Source organism: Sesamum indicum, linkage group LG11, assembly GCF_026168435.1.
Source record: "Sesamum indicum cultivar Baizhima isolate 11 linkage group LG11, ASM2616843v1, whole genome shotgun sequence".
Classification (NCBI taxonomy): domain Eukaryota; kingdom Viridiplantae; phylum Streptophyta; class Magnoliopsida; order Lamiales; family Pedaliaceae; genus Sesamum; species Sesamum indicum.
Genome location: NC_142667.1, coordinates 14,717,251 through 14,733,969, shown reverse-complemented (window position 1 = coordinate 14,733,969; position 16,719 = coordinate 14,717,251). Strand labels below are relative to the sequence as shown.

The window sequence follows — 16,719 nt, the reverse complement described above, 5'->3', positions numbered from 1 at the left end:
TTCGGCCATATTTATTTATATACAATAAAATACATCATAATCTTCACGATTACGACATGTATGTCTCCTACAGATTAGAAAAATACAATAACTAAGACCTCTGGCCCTTTGCCTTAAACTTGAATCACAAATTGAAAATACTTCTCGTATCACAAGTACAGTCTGTTTCTAAGCTTATGGGAGAATCACCAATCATCTACAAGTCAAATTCGAAGAACTTCAGGATCAAGCCATTGATGGAAATAAGTGTAATTCCAACGCGCAGCACGCGGGCAGTCAGTCCGAACATGGATGAATGCACATGGTTCTCGAATGAACTGAAAATAAGTACCACATACAACACAGTATAATTACCAACAGCAGGTGTTTCCAACGTCTAAGTTTGAAGACAAGGAACTTCATGTACATGTACAAACCAACACATATATGCCTCCTTGTACGGCAGAGAAATAATGAGTTTCAGCATCCATGAATATCAGATCTTCATAAGATTTAGGTCTCCACTGGTTCACAAGGCTGAGTGGACGATCTTCCTCCAGACATGGGATTCAATTCTCTTTAGAGTTGGGCTCTCCTCCAAAGAAGATATGCTAATGAACTAATAATAGTTCCACTCAAGGAAATAGAAGAAAGTAAACACAATTCCAGATAAATTGATGGATCAATAATACAAATTTTCCTTTACACATGAACCCCTTGGCGGATGAAAAGATAGGACCAATGATACAAATTTTTCATTCACAATAAATGCATGCTTTGCAATCTCTTCTACATGCTTGCATGGAACATAAATAGTACTTCCTGGTAAATGAACATTATGGTACAGATATCTTCCAAGACCACCTATAGCATGGGAAACGCTGCATCTCTGAAGCAAAAGCAAGAGTATAGAATCATAGACAGCTTCCTAACTTCACATAGATCAGGATGGTATATACAGCAACAAAATTTTACTAGCACAGCTCCGTGCACTGCATATGTTTACTTGGTCAGTCACTGTGACGCCATCTGCAACGAAATCATGTAAAAGACAATGCTATATAAAACTCAGTCAAGAGGCACAAACTTTAGAAACATTCTAACACAATTTTTCAGTATAAATTAACTGAATATAGCATCAAATTCTTAAACAAGTCTAAGAAGGTTCAACATAAATAGTTGGCAACTTAGAGGGCTACAGGAAAGCATAAATTGTGTGTTTTTACCATCGTACTTCTATACTCAGTATAAGAGAAGTGCCAAAAAAAGACAGATGATCCGTTGCCAAGGAAGCAATAATTAAGGATGAGGCAGTTAAAAGAGACTTAAATATCGGAGGACAAAAGAATCTAGGATGATATTGAAATGCCTTTTCTCCATTCCATGCACGTTGGAGTTTCTAAAGCATTTCCAGAGACATCTGTACCAAGATCATAGTCAGTGTGCGGATTTAACTTCTTATTAATACCTAGCATAGTCAACTGACAAACTTAATACCTGGAATTTTCCTTTCTCATTAAACCTTATGCACTTGACACCAAAACATATCCTATCTGAAAAAATATATATGTAAGTGGTACTTCTCTAGGGTCATTTCAGTAGATGATCATTGACCAGTCCATCAACCACACCATAGTTGCTCTGAATTGACATAAAACTGGAATGAGTTGATGTTGGTCTAAGGGGGCAACTCATGCATTTCTTATCCTTTTCAATTGATCTGTTAAATAGGTATGAGAACAGGTTGACCCTGTACCTCATAAGGATATTGCTCGTAATGTACCCACTTGCATCTAGATATATCTCCACCAACACCAATCTAAGGACAAAGCTATAGACACTCCACACATTCGAGCCATGGGAGGCAGATATATACAATCTCGCCAAAAGGATGAACAACTACAACCTGCGATTGCAATTGTGATTTCAGCCAGCAAGCGACCATATTGTGCATGTACAATATAGGTAAAAAGACCTTGGCTTTGAAATGAAGAAAAAATTTTCCAACCAAATTAGTAGTATATGGAGAATAATAGTCCAAAAATGCATAAAACAGAGTCAGGAAAGATAATAATAGCTCTAATGATAGTTTACCTTCACAAGGGCTTGGCTGTGAATAGCTGCAAGGAATCCTCAGTCAAACAGCTAAGTAGTCCCGAACTTAATTGACGGTGGTACTTGACGTCACGAATGGGATATTTTTTAGGTTTAAGATGCTCAACAACCATCAAAGATGGTAACTCTTGCAACACAAGTTCAGATGTCAATTCATCTGAAGAAGCAAACACAGGGTTCCGATATACCCCATCTATAATTGTAGATTTTGGCAGTCGGATATCACTCACATTGGCGCAAGTTGCTCCTAATTTTTTATATGTGCAACCCATTTTTCTGTAAAGGACGTGACTTCCCCTTGTCCTTTGCCCGGGTGCAGTAAGTGTTGGTTGACAAAAATCCAGATCACCAGATATCTCAATTTTAGGACGATATGAAGCAACAATATCATCACTGGATTTACAGAAAGCAAGAGATATACAAACTCCGTGCTCATCAGATTCAGGAATTAAATATGGCCTACAATTACATTGAGAAATAAAGTTACAGGATCCAATCAAATAAGTATGTTCAGAAATTACATTGTATCTGTGTTTCAAAATGAAAAGAGAACTGTCTGATAAATCTTGCAATCATAACACAAAGGGGCAATGAGAAACAAAACAATGGCTGCTGGCTAGGAGGTAAAAAGGAAGAGCAAGTTAACTATGAAGAGATTAAGATATTATATGGCATAAATACAATGCACAGTTGAGCTGTTAAATATTCTAATTGCTGCAACAAGAAAAAACCACCAACCACCACGAGAAACTGCTCAAAAGGAACAAGTGAGGATAACAAGGCAGCAAGAAAGCTCAGAATACCATGTTTGTATTGCATGATAATGCTCTATGAATATATTACGCAATAGGAATGATTCTAGAAAGAGTAATTGACCCTCTCATATCTCTCTTTCCTTCATCTCAGCCAATTTTGAAAACTTGACAATGGGAAACGCACGTCAAGTATACACAAGAAAAAGTTGCTTTATTCAGTGAGTCTAACATGCTTCTATATATCTATAATGCAACCACCCATAAAATGAGCATTGAGTAATCAAAGGGAATAATCATTATCACTCATCTCTAACTTCTCGAGTATTCTACAGAAGAAATTCCTTCTCTCCCTAATTTTCCTGCTTGCAAAATGCCATAATTAGCAGATGGGACTTCAGATATACAGAATAAAAGAATAGCTAGACCAGGGAAAAGCGAACAAAAATACCTGTCTTCACTGCCACCAAAGTTCCATTGGCATAAGCCAAGTGAAGATGCAGAGAGAACACTTCTGACACCAGAACTAAGAGATGACTTGGGCAAAAGAGAATACAATGTATGAATTGGGTTGCATGTCAACCCGGAAAAAGATTGCACATGTCTCATTGTGTAACGCATATCAAACTGCAAAACTGTGCCATTCTGCATGAATTTAATAAATAAATCAGATGAATGCAGGAGAGCTACATAACAGATTAAGCCAGATGCAAGACGTCAGAACCTGCAAACCCGCATATGCATAATGTGAACTGCTAATATCCCATGAACATGACCAGGCTGCAGCCTGAAAATTCAAAATCAAATAGACCTTAAACTTGCATATGTTAGAAAATATGGAAATAATATAATATAATCCCCACCATTTCCATGATCCTCTATTCACTTCAGGACATAACTTAACTGTACTGTTCTTCAAATGAAAATAATGACCAACCAGTTATACTAAAAACAGAGGAAGATTCTAGTAAAAATAGAACATGCTAAGGTGAATTATTCTTCCATTTTATTTGGATCTTTTCTAGAGCTTGTCTAGTTTCAAAGATACTGAATACATGCTTCTAAAATTCAAAATGCTGAGCAGAAGCTATCTACGCTCCAAGGAAGTCTTAATCTCTAATGCTCTGTTTATATCTTAGATTTGGATGAGAATAACATTGAGTATTTTTTCAGCATGATACTAAAGAAAATACAACGAAAAGCTAGTAAAGTACATACAAAGATAGTTGTTCATTCATAAATTTTATTCTAACCAAATTCAACTAAATTTACAAAATTAATTACTTATTTGAGAGAAGAAAATAAAAGGAAAAAATACTTTAACCCATTTTCTTTTTGTATTCCATTGTCAAATCCTAGATCCAATCAGTGCTTAATTTTCCATTTGTTTCTCCGCGAAAGCTCATTCATAGAATGCTGAACCTCTTCCAGGTCACGAAGATTAATGCACTTAATCCACTATCATAACTCTTGACATACCGCCTATGCCCTGTGCCTTCTCGTACGAAAATACTTATCCACCAAACACACCAGATGGAGGATGTCTATAAACTTTGGTATATACTATACTACAATATTTCCAAACAGGATCAGCTATTGTTAAGATGGGTTAAAATCAGAACCTAAAGTTTTAAGCACCTATACCACCATTTCTCTACAGTATAATATTTGTCTTCCTTCTTCTCATATAGATATGTTATTGCTTCATGTGCATTTGCAATGTAAGCCTGCGTCCAAATTCTATGCTTAGGACTTTGAGAAATTCCAGCTTTTTCCTCTGAAAATCTGTCTTACCACCACACTGCTACTGAACAATTTACCAACATTCTATCTCTACCCTCAATCTCTAGTTCAAGAATCCAAAATCATTTTTCTTTATATCAAGCCAAGTACTAAGGAGACGATGATCCAATGCTACTATTTGCAAAGAGTTCCCTATCCAAGGAAATTCTTCAAATTGAATAATTCCTAGCACATTACTGCTCTAAACATTCCGGAGCTTAGATAAAAACAATTCAGAGAAATATACATGCTTCTCCAGCCACAGTGGGTATACAATTCTATATATTTAGTCTTGATGATTTAACATAACCTTGACATTATAACAAGGTTATGTTAAAGCAAGCAGTTAGCAGCTAAAATAAACTAATAGAAAAACAAAGAAACATGTTCAAGCCTCAACATATGTAATCTAAGAAGTTATCTAATGTAATGTCTTACATGCAAAAGCATGAACAGCTAATAATCTGATAGCATAATCAAGACAAAATCATTACCGGCAATTCATAAGTAAGAACGGCATTGTTGCTTTCTGTGCTGGAACACCAAAAACAAAACAAAATTCAGCGATGAAAACTGCAGAATTACTTAAATTATCAGTTTATTTGGTGAGACAGAGAATGCCATACCTAAGAACGGATAGTTTCTTTCCTAAGGAAGCCAACAGCACAAGTCTAGCATGAGGAGAAATTTGTAGATCCTTGACAGCTTTTGTGTTCTCAGGAAGCCAAATATCCTCCTTGTCGTTGTTAGATAATAAGCTTACCTATAAAATCCAGAAATAATTTATATGTATTCACATGATGCGCGGGTGACCAATAAATCCAATCAAGATAATGGCATGGGAAACTCCAAATTGTCCCTTTAAGAGATGGTCATATTGGAAAGTAATGCGCTAAATTGTCAAGAACCAAATATATCTTACAAGGAACAATTTCATTTTCCAACGAACCATGAAAAACCTTACTTTGGTTAGCACATGTGCTCCTCCCATTCCTGAGAGCCTTCGAGCAATTACAAAAATTTGGCCGGAAGAATCAATATCAAAAAGACGGGCACCATCTACCTGAAAGTCTTTCTGTCAAAGTAATAATAGAGATTAGTTCAAAACCTAATAAAGCTCATTGATAATGCTCCATAGAAAAGGTAAACAAGATCATACTCCCAAAAGATCATGGAAGATTAAATAATGAAAAAGATGAATAGAGAGCACATAATGCTCTTCAAAGGTTGATTGAGCACAAACAGAAGTTCCAGCTCGATGACTTCATATTTCAAAGGGATAATTACACTCACCTCTTATGAGGTTTGGTGTAATTATACGTAGACCCCCTGTGGTTTGAAAAATTACATCTAGTATTCCTAAAGTTTGCTCCCGTCTAACAAATAAATCCCTTCATTAGTTAAAATTCACTAAATTTATTGATATTAACAAAAAAACTAAATAAAAATTTATATTTATTGTCAATTGACTTATTACTGATCAAACAAATCTTTTGTGATTGAACTAACCTTATACGGTGAAGATATACCTCGTCACTAGTGTGAGACATATAACGGTAATTTGGTAAAAAAATATATATATATTTGACTAACAATAACTCAATAATAAATAAATTTGGTGTAAATATGGATTCTTACCGATTTTTTTATTAATATCATGAAATTCGGTGAATTTAACTAATAGGTAGACTTATTTGTTAGACGGAAACAAACCTTAAGGGTACTAAATGTAATTTTCTAAACAATAGGATATCTATGTGCAATTACATCAAACCTCAGCGAAAGGGAGTGTAATTATCCCTGTTTCAGAAGGTAAGTAGTCATACTACGTATCTCATGTTCATTATAACCAAGGGGCACCATCCATCAAATTAGGGATGAGCCTTAACGAACTCTGTTGCTTCAAATATAACCTTTGAAGACTTGATATCTAACTATGGATTTTCTTCATCAATTTTTCTAATGTTGAATTTTTCCTGGTACCCAGTGTAAATGGTACTAAATTGTTAAGAGGAATATGCCCCATGAAGACATACTTTGCTTTTTTGTGCCCGCAGGAGGAATAAAGTTTCCAGGAGTTGAATGAATATATCAGAAGGTTCCAAGTTTGGAATCGTAAAATGGTTTGAATAACTCAAATTATCTAAACATCATTTATCACACCATTAAACTACCCTTCACTTCCACTTCAAAGAAAAAATTCAAGAAAATCAAGTGGACTTTCAAATGAATTCCTTTTGCTGAAACTTTGTGGCTTCTCCTTCAAAACACACAAAATGTCACTGCGAAAGGCATTTTTTTCTTAAAATGCATTGCCAATCAATGGATATAAATTTTATAAAATCAAGTTAAAAATTATCGGGAAAGGAGTAATGTAATGATCAGCACTTCTTACACAATCCATCTCCAAACCATAAAGCATTTAATTTTCCTATTTCACAAATATTACAACTCTGTTTCTTTACAATTACTTGCAAGACGAATCAAAATCTAACATTTGTATTTAGAAAATTAAATAAACTCACAAGAATTTTAAGCCTACTTTTGCACAACAAATGGAAAAGATGTTAATGTTTACTATTGGATCACAAGCATAAAGTGATAGGACATTCTGTCAATCATTTCACTTGCTACCCAAAAGAAGGTTAAATTATGCATGTGAAACATGATTGAACAATTTGAACTTCATTATTTCAGGATTTAAATTTTTCCTATACCCTTTACCATTTACACTTGGTTCAATATTGTAATAAGAAAAAGTTGTGGAAGAATCCAAACCTGCATAATAAATTTATTCGAACATCCTCGCATGTTGAACTGAGCGTTAGCATCAAATCCTTCATGTCAAGTGTGAAGAGATAATCAATAAAGGGACAAGAAACCTAAAACAAACAGATTACTCCCACACACTACCAAAGTTTATTTGGTGAGTAATTACCTAAGATAGATTCTCCACGAGAATTGCAACCGGATGCAGATAACCCCGATGCCGTGCGCTCTGTATCTTCTAAAAGATCCGCCAAGTCATGATTCCTCTATAAGACCAGAATTGCAAGTAAGCTACAATTTCTGACATCAGTTGTTCATAATTTCAAAATAAGACCAGAATTGCAAGTAAGCAGCAATTTCTGATATCAGTTGTTCATAATTTCAACATAGCTATTTGACGGTATATGCAACACTAGAAAATAGAAAGTAGTAGAAATAGTTGAAGTTTTGCAGTACAAATTCATTGGCTGATATTATTATCTGTGAAACAGATGGAAGAGGTCCAAAGACATCAAATTAGAAATAATTAAGAACTCCCACAAAATCTAAAGGAAAAACAATCAAGCAACAGAGAAATAGATGAAAAGAGATGTGAGCAACAAAAACATGGACACCTGTTCGAGGTCTTGCACTTGCCTGCGCAAACTAGCTTCTCTCTTCTTCCATTCTACTTCCTTCTTTGACCATTCAGCCTTCTGCTAAATGTTGAGGAAAAGCAAGAAGACATAATTATTGTATAAGAAAGCAGGAAGTTAAAGAAGCCATATAAAGCGGGAAGCAAAGTCTATGTGTTGATTCTCTCTTTGAAAGCAAAAATCAAGTTGGACAGGCACTACTGTCGTCTTAATATTGTATACAAAATGTATCCAGAAAACAATCAATTCAACATGAAACAAAGTTAAATTACTGTAGATTCCTGCATTTCTTTCACCTTTTTCTCAAGAGACGAGCATTTAGCTTCAAGTGATTGTACTTTCTGCAAAATTACAACTCCAAAAGAAAAAGTCAAATCCAAATCAATCAACCAAGATAAAATACTTCAGAGTTTCTTAGCAATCTAGCAAATACACCTTTTGAAGCTCTCCGTCAATGGCAACAATTCGACTCGCATAAAGTAGCCGGATGTCCTTTATCCCACATTTCTTTTTACATTGCGGGCACTAGAACATAGAAAAAATCAATAAAATAAGCAAAAATTGATCAGAACATAAAATAGCTGAAATAAGTAAATCCACAATAAATTCCCGAGACAAGACACATGAAATAGACCTAATGCACAATATATTCAGTAAAGCAAAAACTAAAATTACCTTGCTTGAGCCTTGGCGTCGCAACCATTTCTTGATACAAGCCAACCCATATATATGACCACATGGCAAACAACTAAAGAGTCCAAAAAAGAGACGAAAAGGAAACTAAATTAACTATCTAGGACTAGCAAACGCAAATGGGACAAAAGTTGGCGACACTTCCAGATAGGAAAAGTTAGACAAAAGAAAATGCATACCAGACATGGTGGTCACCACCAGAAGACCAAGCTTCAAAGCAGATGGAGCAAAACAGTCCATCAATGTCACCCATATTCAACTCTCCTTCATTACCTCCATCATTGCCACCCTTCAACGCCGTTCCACCCCCTTTACTCCCGGTGTTATCTGTTGCCTGGCTGCTGCTTTCACGTCCACCCTCCACTATCGCATCATCGTCATTCTCTGAAACCTGACTGTCAACATCCACAACTTCTTGATTCGACACCGTAGCAGTGACAGAATTCATATCGTTCCTGTGATTACCGTACAACACCTGACGCAACGTCGTCCCAGACCGACCATCCGCGTCAACACCATCGTCATTATCCTCCTCCTCTTCTTCGTCATCGTCATCATCGTAATCGTCGTCATCGGGATCTGAGGGCGGGTCGACAACATGCTGTTCCAAATAGTTCATATAATCGGGATCCCACATGTTGAGCAAGGAGGCTTTTGGGTTTTAGGGGTTGAGGAATTGAATTCAAGGATTTTGGTAGAGACGACGTTCGGTTTTTGAACCCAAGCTTAAAACCGAGAAGGGAGGGAAGAATATTGCACCCAAGCGCCAAAAGGGCGATTGATATATTTCAGGAATTCCGTAAATTGCAGAACCCTCCCCATACATTTGGTTGATATAATAAAAAGGCCCTTATATTTCCAAAAAGTCATTACCAAACCCAAATTATTAAAAAATAAGCATGAACCAATGGGCAGAAAGCCCAACCCAAACTCAATATCTTCCATCGTACCAAACTCATAGGCCCAATTTGACTAGATAGGGCCCATGAGAAGCCCATGTCACCTGTTATACCGCAAAGTCTCATCTCATAAAAAATTAACACACATAAGTTTTTTAAAAGCAATAATTACACTCATCTCTCCTGAAATTTAGTGTAATAATATATAGGCTTTATGTAGTTTGAGAAGTTTCATGTATCACTTTTGAGGTTTGCTTCCGTCTAACAAATAAGTCCCTTCGTTAATCAAAATTCACTAAATTTATTAAAATTAATCAAAAAATTGAATGAAAATTGATATTTACCATCGATTAACGTATTATTGACTTATTGCATATCAAATAATTTTTTTGTACTAAACTACCCTTTATCCGTGAAGATATGTCTCCTCACATGCATTAACACGTGAAGTCATACGGGGGTAATTTGGCCATAAAAAAAGTATTTGACCTGCAATAAGCTAATTAGGGATTAATATAATTTTTTTTTATTAATACCATAAATTTGGCAAATTTTAACTAAGAAGTAACTTATTAATTAGATGAAAGCAAATTCACGAGTGTTAATTTTTCAAACCACATAAAATTTACGTATAATTATCCAAAACTTTAGGGATGAAAGTGTAATTATCCAAAATAAAAATGATTGACATAAAGCATAACAACAGCCGGACAGCATTTTAGGTGTTGATTGGCTATGTTGTGTGGGGGTTAGAAATAAACTTGATGCAGCTTGTACTTCATTGGTGTCTGAGAGTGTAATTTCCATTTGAATTTCTGAAAACGAGCACTAAAGTGAGAGCAAAATGCAGTTAGCATCCGTGTCGAAATAGCTGAAATTGGAGAAGCAAACAAAAAGCTTCGGACATCAGCACACCACCTAACATTTATGATATCATCTTTACGGTGTTGGTGTAAGCGTGCTTGTTAGGAGGTGACTAAGCACCACTTCCTCACCACCCGCCCCTCTTTACCACTTATTCATTCTTTAGGACTCCTTTAAAGTCCCACTGTTCACTATTTTCTCAGCTTCCCGTATTCCAATAATATCCACTCCTTAATCTCATTAAATATTATTGGGATAATTATATCATCTTTCTCCGAAATCTGATTTGAGTATACGTAAACTTCTTATAATTAAAAAAAATTATATTTAATATTTATGACATTTTTGTTTTTGTCTTACAGATAAATTTCTTCATTAATCAATTTATCGAATTTATTGATATTAATAAAAAAATAAATAAAAATTCATCTCTATTACGATTAATTTAACAGGTTTTCAACCAAACTACCCTTAATTATATCGTTTTAAAAATTTTGTCGATAAAATGAGTTTGCATCCAAAATTCTCATTGTACCTAAGAAAGTTGAATAGATGATGCAATGTATTTAAAGAGCACAATCAAATGGGAGCATGAAAACAAAAAATAAAAGAAAAAAAGAAAGACCACAGCAAAAATTGGTCATAGTTTTTAAGATTAAGATATCCATCAACATCGGACAGACGTGTCTAATTACGCCGACCGACAAGGAAATGTATCCAATAAACACGTGCTTTCACTTAAATTAACAATTCCTAACTCACCACTATAATTAATATTGTGAATTACTTATAATGTACTACATTATTTTTATATGTCTGTTGGGACTAGTTTGGATGGAGCGGGTGCGCGTCGTCTTCGCCTGCTCTTCTGTTGGGACTCGTAAATTAATGTTTAAGTATTTAAGGTTCAAATGTGGGTTATTAATGAAGGGGCTTTCGTCCTTCACTTGAGATCCTGGTGATTGATTCAAAGAGTACAATTCAGATTTATGTTACCCCAAACAACCCCCATCATGATTCCGCGTGTTTAGGTTTTGACTCCTACTATAGCTATGTTAATTGGTGTTGATGTATTTTGAGATTAGTTTGTTTTATGCTGTGTTGCTATGATGAGAGGTTAGAGATTATTACATTAATTACGTGTGCACGACTGTAAGAATACTAAGAACCAATTTTTAATGAGAATAGCTCTTTAAATAGGTGTTGAGAATTTTGGACGTCCTGATAAAATTATAATAAACTCTATTATAAATAGATCGCATAAATACAATAATCAAGTACTTATTAAACTCTGTACGAGCACAATTAAATCATTATAATATTAATTAGAACCATAAAATTTTAAGTCGCCATGGAATTTCAAATCCTTACGCAGTCCAAGTGAAAAAAAATTGCACCATAGATAGCATCGCACCAACCAAAAAATTTTGTTGAAGCATCATAATAATATATTTCAGAAAAATTCTTATTCAAATTAGATATGGTCGAATCAAACCAATCGCATAGTAAATATATTACACTTGTCGTGTAGTGGATAACTTTTTTTCTAAATTATACATCAATTATATAATAAATATATTATATTTATCATATAATTGATAGAACTAAGTTGGAATTAAAACTTGGAATATTCAAGGGTAGGGAGAGAAAATGAAACAACGTTGGAGAAATCTGGTGGAGGGAGGGGGTGTTGTCGCAGTCGTTTGGTCTCTTTATGTAAGTGGACAAAAAGTGGGCATCACTAACTGCAATTTACAACACAAGAATTCCCTCTCGCTCTCTCTCTCTCTCTCTCTCTCTTATGTGGTGGTGCGTATTGCGTTCGAGTCAGCATCCTTTCATCATAATACTCTGATTGACTTGTTCTTCTGAAAAATCAACATTTGATGTTGTACGTGGAACCAATACTGTTACGGCTGCTGCACTTTTCTAAGACATGCCTGTGCCTTTTTTGGTGTAATAATTTAACCTTTACCTCGCTCTCTCTCTCTCTCACCTGGGTTTTGGGGTCTTCTCGGTTGAAAGCAACTCCCAAGAAAAAATTACCATTTCATTTATAATCTTGCAGTATTTTACTTGGCAAACTGTTCAAGACTTCAATGATTGCTGTTATGTTGATTAATTTGGATATTATTTATGGATGAGTTAACAGTAATCATATGATTTTAAATCTTTTTTCTTGTGTAGTAGTAACAAATGTATATTATTTAAAAAATATTAAAATAATATTGATTAAATTAACGGGTTTGAGATTAAGTTTGTAATATTAAAATTATTATGAAATTTTCATAAACACGCTTCAAGTTACTAAATAGACATAAGTTTGAGTAAATAGTATGGCAAATGAAGTAAATATTTTCGAGAATCAAAATTTATTAAATACGTTAAAATTTTAAATCAGGAATACATATATATAATGGGTACAGTGGGCAAATACTAATTAATGACCTTTAAAAAATTTGGGAGAGAATTTGAAATAACACCACGTTCAATGGATTTGAAATCTGTCATAAAGGCACAGAATACAGTTCAAAGATTAGAAATTATTTGTGGCGTGAATTTATCCAAACAAATTTAATGAATTTAAAATTCTTAGATTCAAATCCATCAATTCAAACACAACATTTTGAAAATTATCTGTTTGCATCCCTCCTTCGAATGTGAATGCTGCATCGATGGATCACTTATAAGTATTCATACAAGCAATTAACAGTTCTTGAAACTTTTTCGAACTGCAATGATGATTGGATGCAAATCCATGCATTTAAAAAACAAAATAGTAATAATAATAAGAGGTGTATCATAATCTATATTTCCCAATAGGGATGTGCCTGAAAATATCAAATATGTGATTAGGGCAAGATTTTTTCTTTATCAAGTTTTAATAGTACTAAAGTGCAAAATGTTGGCTTAGTTTTTTGTTTTCAAATGAAAGTGCTGATTGTTAAGGTCTTAATCAATCATTTTATATTACTAATTTGGAACCATTTCTTGTGGATCTCTTTCCAGTACCATTTTGCATAATTAAGGCTTCACTATCACCAGAACTGCAGAGCCCCATCATCAAATGTGCCAAGAAACTACTCTATACTATATACATGTCGCGTATATTAAATAAAATATTATTTAAAAAAAATTTATTATTGTACTATTTTTAAATATTTAAATTTACCCTTTAACTCATTCATTCCCTTCAATAAAATTTAGTCGTATTAATGATTTCAACGTTTTTTAAATGAATTTACTAGAACACGTACTTTTGCAAGCCATCATCCTATGATTAGTAACCAACTTATCAATAAGAACATTACATTGAGTGTGTTGTGTATGGATTGTATTTTACAATATCAACCCAAATTGTCTTTCTCAACATATAATTATCTACTACAGGAAAACAGCATCTTTCACAAAAAGGCTTCCAAGACGACAGAACAAGAGTCAAGAGATGAATCCTCAAAGTTGAACCTAAAAATCGAATATATCACTATATAGCCCACTTACACCTCTCTTTTTTATAATTCCAACTTGAGTATATTAAAATATTGTCTTGAAAACTATAGCACGTTTTATTCACATTAATAGGCGTAGAAAACAAAGAAAACCCTAATGCTTGTTATTATCTTTTTTTTTTTCTTATAGAAATTGAGATTACATATTATATCAATATTAATAAACTGACAAATATATCGACTTGACAGTAAATTTATAATAAAATATAATTAATTTGATATTTACAATAAATTCACTATATTAAGTGAGATAAAAACGTACAAATCGAATATTTTAAATTTATAATCTTTAATTTATTCAAAAAAAACTAATTTTAATATGTAGGAAAGGGTGGTTGGTGCTAATGCCTAATTGGACACCATGTTATTAAAAAAGTAGTGAGAGATGGCTCTAACTACAAGTTGAATATTCCAATCCCAACTCTATCCAAACATTAAAGATCCCATTCTTCCCATTACCTAAGTTAAGAAAAGTAGAATGATTGGTGGGGACAAAAGCTAGTGTTTTGTGACTAGTGGCATTATAAAAATCTTACCTCATTCTTATCTTTGCTTTACACAATTATTATTATTATTAATAATAATAATAATTTATACACACCATATAATATAACATAATATGTCAAGATAAATTTTTATAAAAATAAGATATAAAAAAATATTAGCAGTCCGACCAACATAGTACGATTATGGTATAATTTATGGTATTTACATATATAGAATTGATGCACGCTCGATTTCAGGATTATTATACATAAAAATGATAGGCGGGCAATTAGATTAATTAAAGGACTTAAGTATAATTATTAATTACATTAGCAATTGATGATAGAAGGTAAGCACGTGAGTCACGTGCGGGTGCAACGTTAAAATGAGGCACGTGATGGGGTGAGTAAGAGTGTTATTCTTACAGTGTGGACTGATCCCCAGCCAGTCATGCTACACTCAGTCCACACAGTAAGATAGATGCCTCGTGTTACTCACCTTCTTGGATTTTTCCTCATGTGAAGAGGATTGATTTTTTATATACCAGATAATGTGGGACGCAACACGTACTCGTGTAATTTTATTAATATTTTGTTTTTTTTAAACTCTAATTTGTCTTAAACAAAAATTGGTGTGGTAATTTTTTTAATGCATTCATTATTAATACATTATACATATTTCGTTTGATATTAAATTAAAAATTGAAACTCTGTATAAATATATATTATGTCAGTAGCGATGATTATATTTACATACAAAATAAATATTAATATATTATTTTTAATTTAATCTACAATAAAACTAAACAAAAATGAGTAAATTAAATTTGTGAGTGTAGTAATTGTTTGAAATTAATTTTCTTAAGGGAGGTGATTCAATAGTTAATTGAGTATGAATTGAGAAGCTAAATAGGTTCTATTAGTGGAAGGGCATTTTTGGCATTTAAAAATTTTGATGTAGTGGTATCAAAACTATTGCTTTGAGTTTATAAACCCCTTTTTTTATAATAATATTAGTGGTTGTGGCACGGCATGCATATGATGAATAATCTTTTATACTTTAAATTTATATATAAGAGTAAATAATACAAATCAATACATTATTTAAAAAGAAAAAACTAATTCATCAGTTCATGTATAATTTGAAAAGTTGAATAAGTTAGTTATCCTATTAGTTAAAGGACATTTTTGACTTTATAAAGAATTGGTGTAGTGGTATTACTAACCGTTATTTGTGAGTATGAAGGCCCTTTCTTTTTTATATTAGTATAGATAGATACTATACTTCCAAATTCTCCGCAGACAAGATATTACTTCCTCTGATTTTGAAAATTTTATTCAATTAGGAAATTGGAATTTTGATAAAGTCTAGAAAACAACTCAGTGTATAGAACACTAAACTATTGTTATTTTGTTTGTTTTTAATTGTATTGTTGATTAATTTAAAATTATTAATGTACTACATGCCCAATACTGTAAAAATTACACATTGGTTGGTATATAAATATCGCTATTTTTTTTTTAAAAAAAGCAATAGAATACTAATATTTTAATATTTCAAACATAATCCTAAAGGTTAAAAATAATATTTATACATTTGTATGATAATATACGTGGCTTTATACAGATAATTTCATCATTTTTTTGTAAATGATGATGGAATATGAAGTTTGTCCCAATATTATAAATACCATAATATAAATAATTGATTGATAACTTTTATATGTAATTCATTTGACATCGATCTTGAGCGAAGAAGAATCTTTTAAACTACATAATTTTTCTTCATATTTTTTATACATGTTCATAAGTTGAGATCATACACCGTAAATATTACTATGTAATATGTAGTGCATTTGATGTTCTTTCTATCGACTGAAAAATCATGATATATGACAAATTATAAATTTTGAAAAGTTAAAATGATACGTGGATATTTAAAAAAAATTAAATGATAAAATATAAAATCGAAAATAGTTTAAACAACAAAATATATTTATTATAATTTGAAATTATAAAAATAAAAAGTTAAAAGAATTAAAACAAGAAAAGTAGTTCCTTTAAATACTGAAAAAGGTATGCAAAAATCTTGGTAAAGCGTGAAGATATGAGGGTTGTGATGAAGGGTCACGATCATCATAAAATAGACAATGAAACAGCAACTCGCCAACTAGACCTACGTATGGTGATACCGATACGGATACCGATACCGTGTACCCCGCGGGTTCTGGGCCTTT

General features: G+C 33.0%; 1 protein-coding gene across 3 annotated transcripts; it reads right to left on the bottom strand.

Annotated features, from left to right (window-relative positions):
* Positions 1–623: 623 nt before the first annotated feature.
* Positions 624–9,503, bottom strand: LOC105174257 (Transducin/WD40 repeat-like superfamily protein). Of its 3 annotated transcripts, XR_016062941.1 has the most exons (15): positions 8,905–9,503; positions 8,708–8,780; positions 8,468–8,557; positions 8,329–8,373; positions 8,012–8,095; positions 7,567–7,663; positions 7,407–7,465; positions 5,593–5,703; positions 5,255–5,391; positions 5,123–5,162; positions 3,571–3,633; positions 3,298–3,491; positions 2,074–2,553; positions 1,736–1,885; positions 624–1,008 (listed from the first exon to the last, which is right to left on the bottom strand). XR_016062941.1 is itself a non-coding variant. In XM_011096292.3 (14 exons), exons 1-13 carry the CDS (start codon positions 9,360–9,362, stop codon positions 2,076–2,078), a joined length of 1,929 nt encoding a protein of 642 aa, XP_011094594.1. In that variant the 5' UTR covers positions 9,363–9,503; the 3' UTR covers positions 624–1,008; positions 2,074–2,075. The 3 variants fall into 3 exon arrangements, 2 of the variants coding, with proteins under 2 accessions (XP_011094594.1, XP_011094596.1); XM_011096292.3 differs by lacking the exon at positions 1,736–1,885; XM_011096294.3 differs by lacking the exon at positions 1,736–1,885 and having other exon boundaries at positions 8,012–8,092; positions 8,905–9,502.
* Between the last annotated feature and the right edge of the window lie 7,216 nt (positions 9,504–16,719).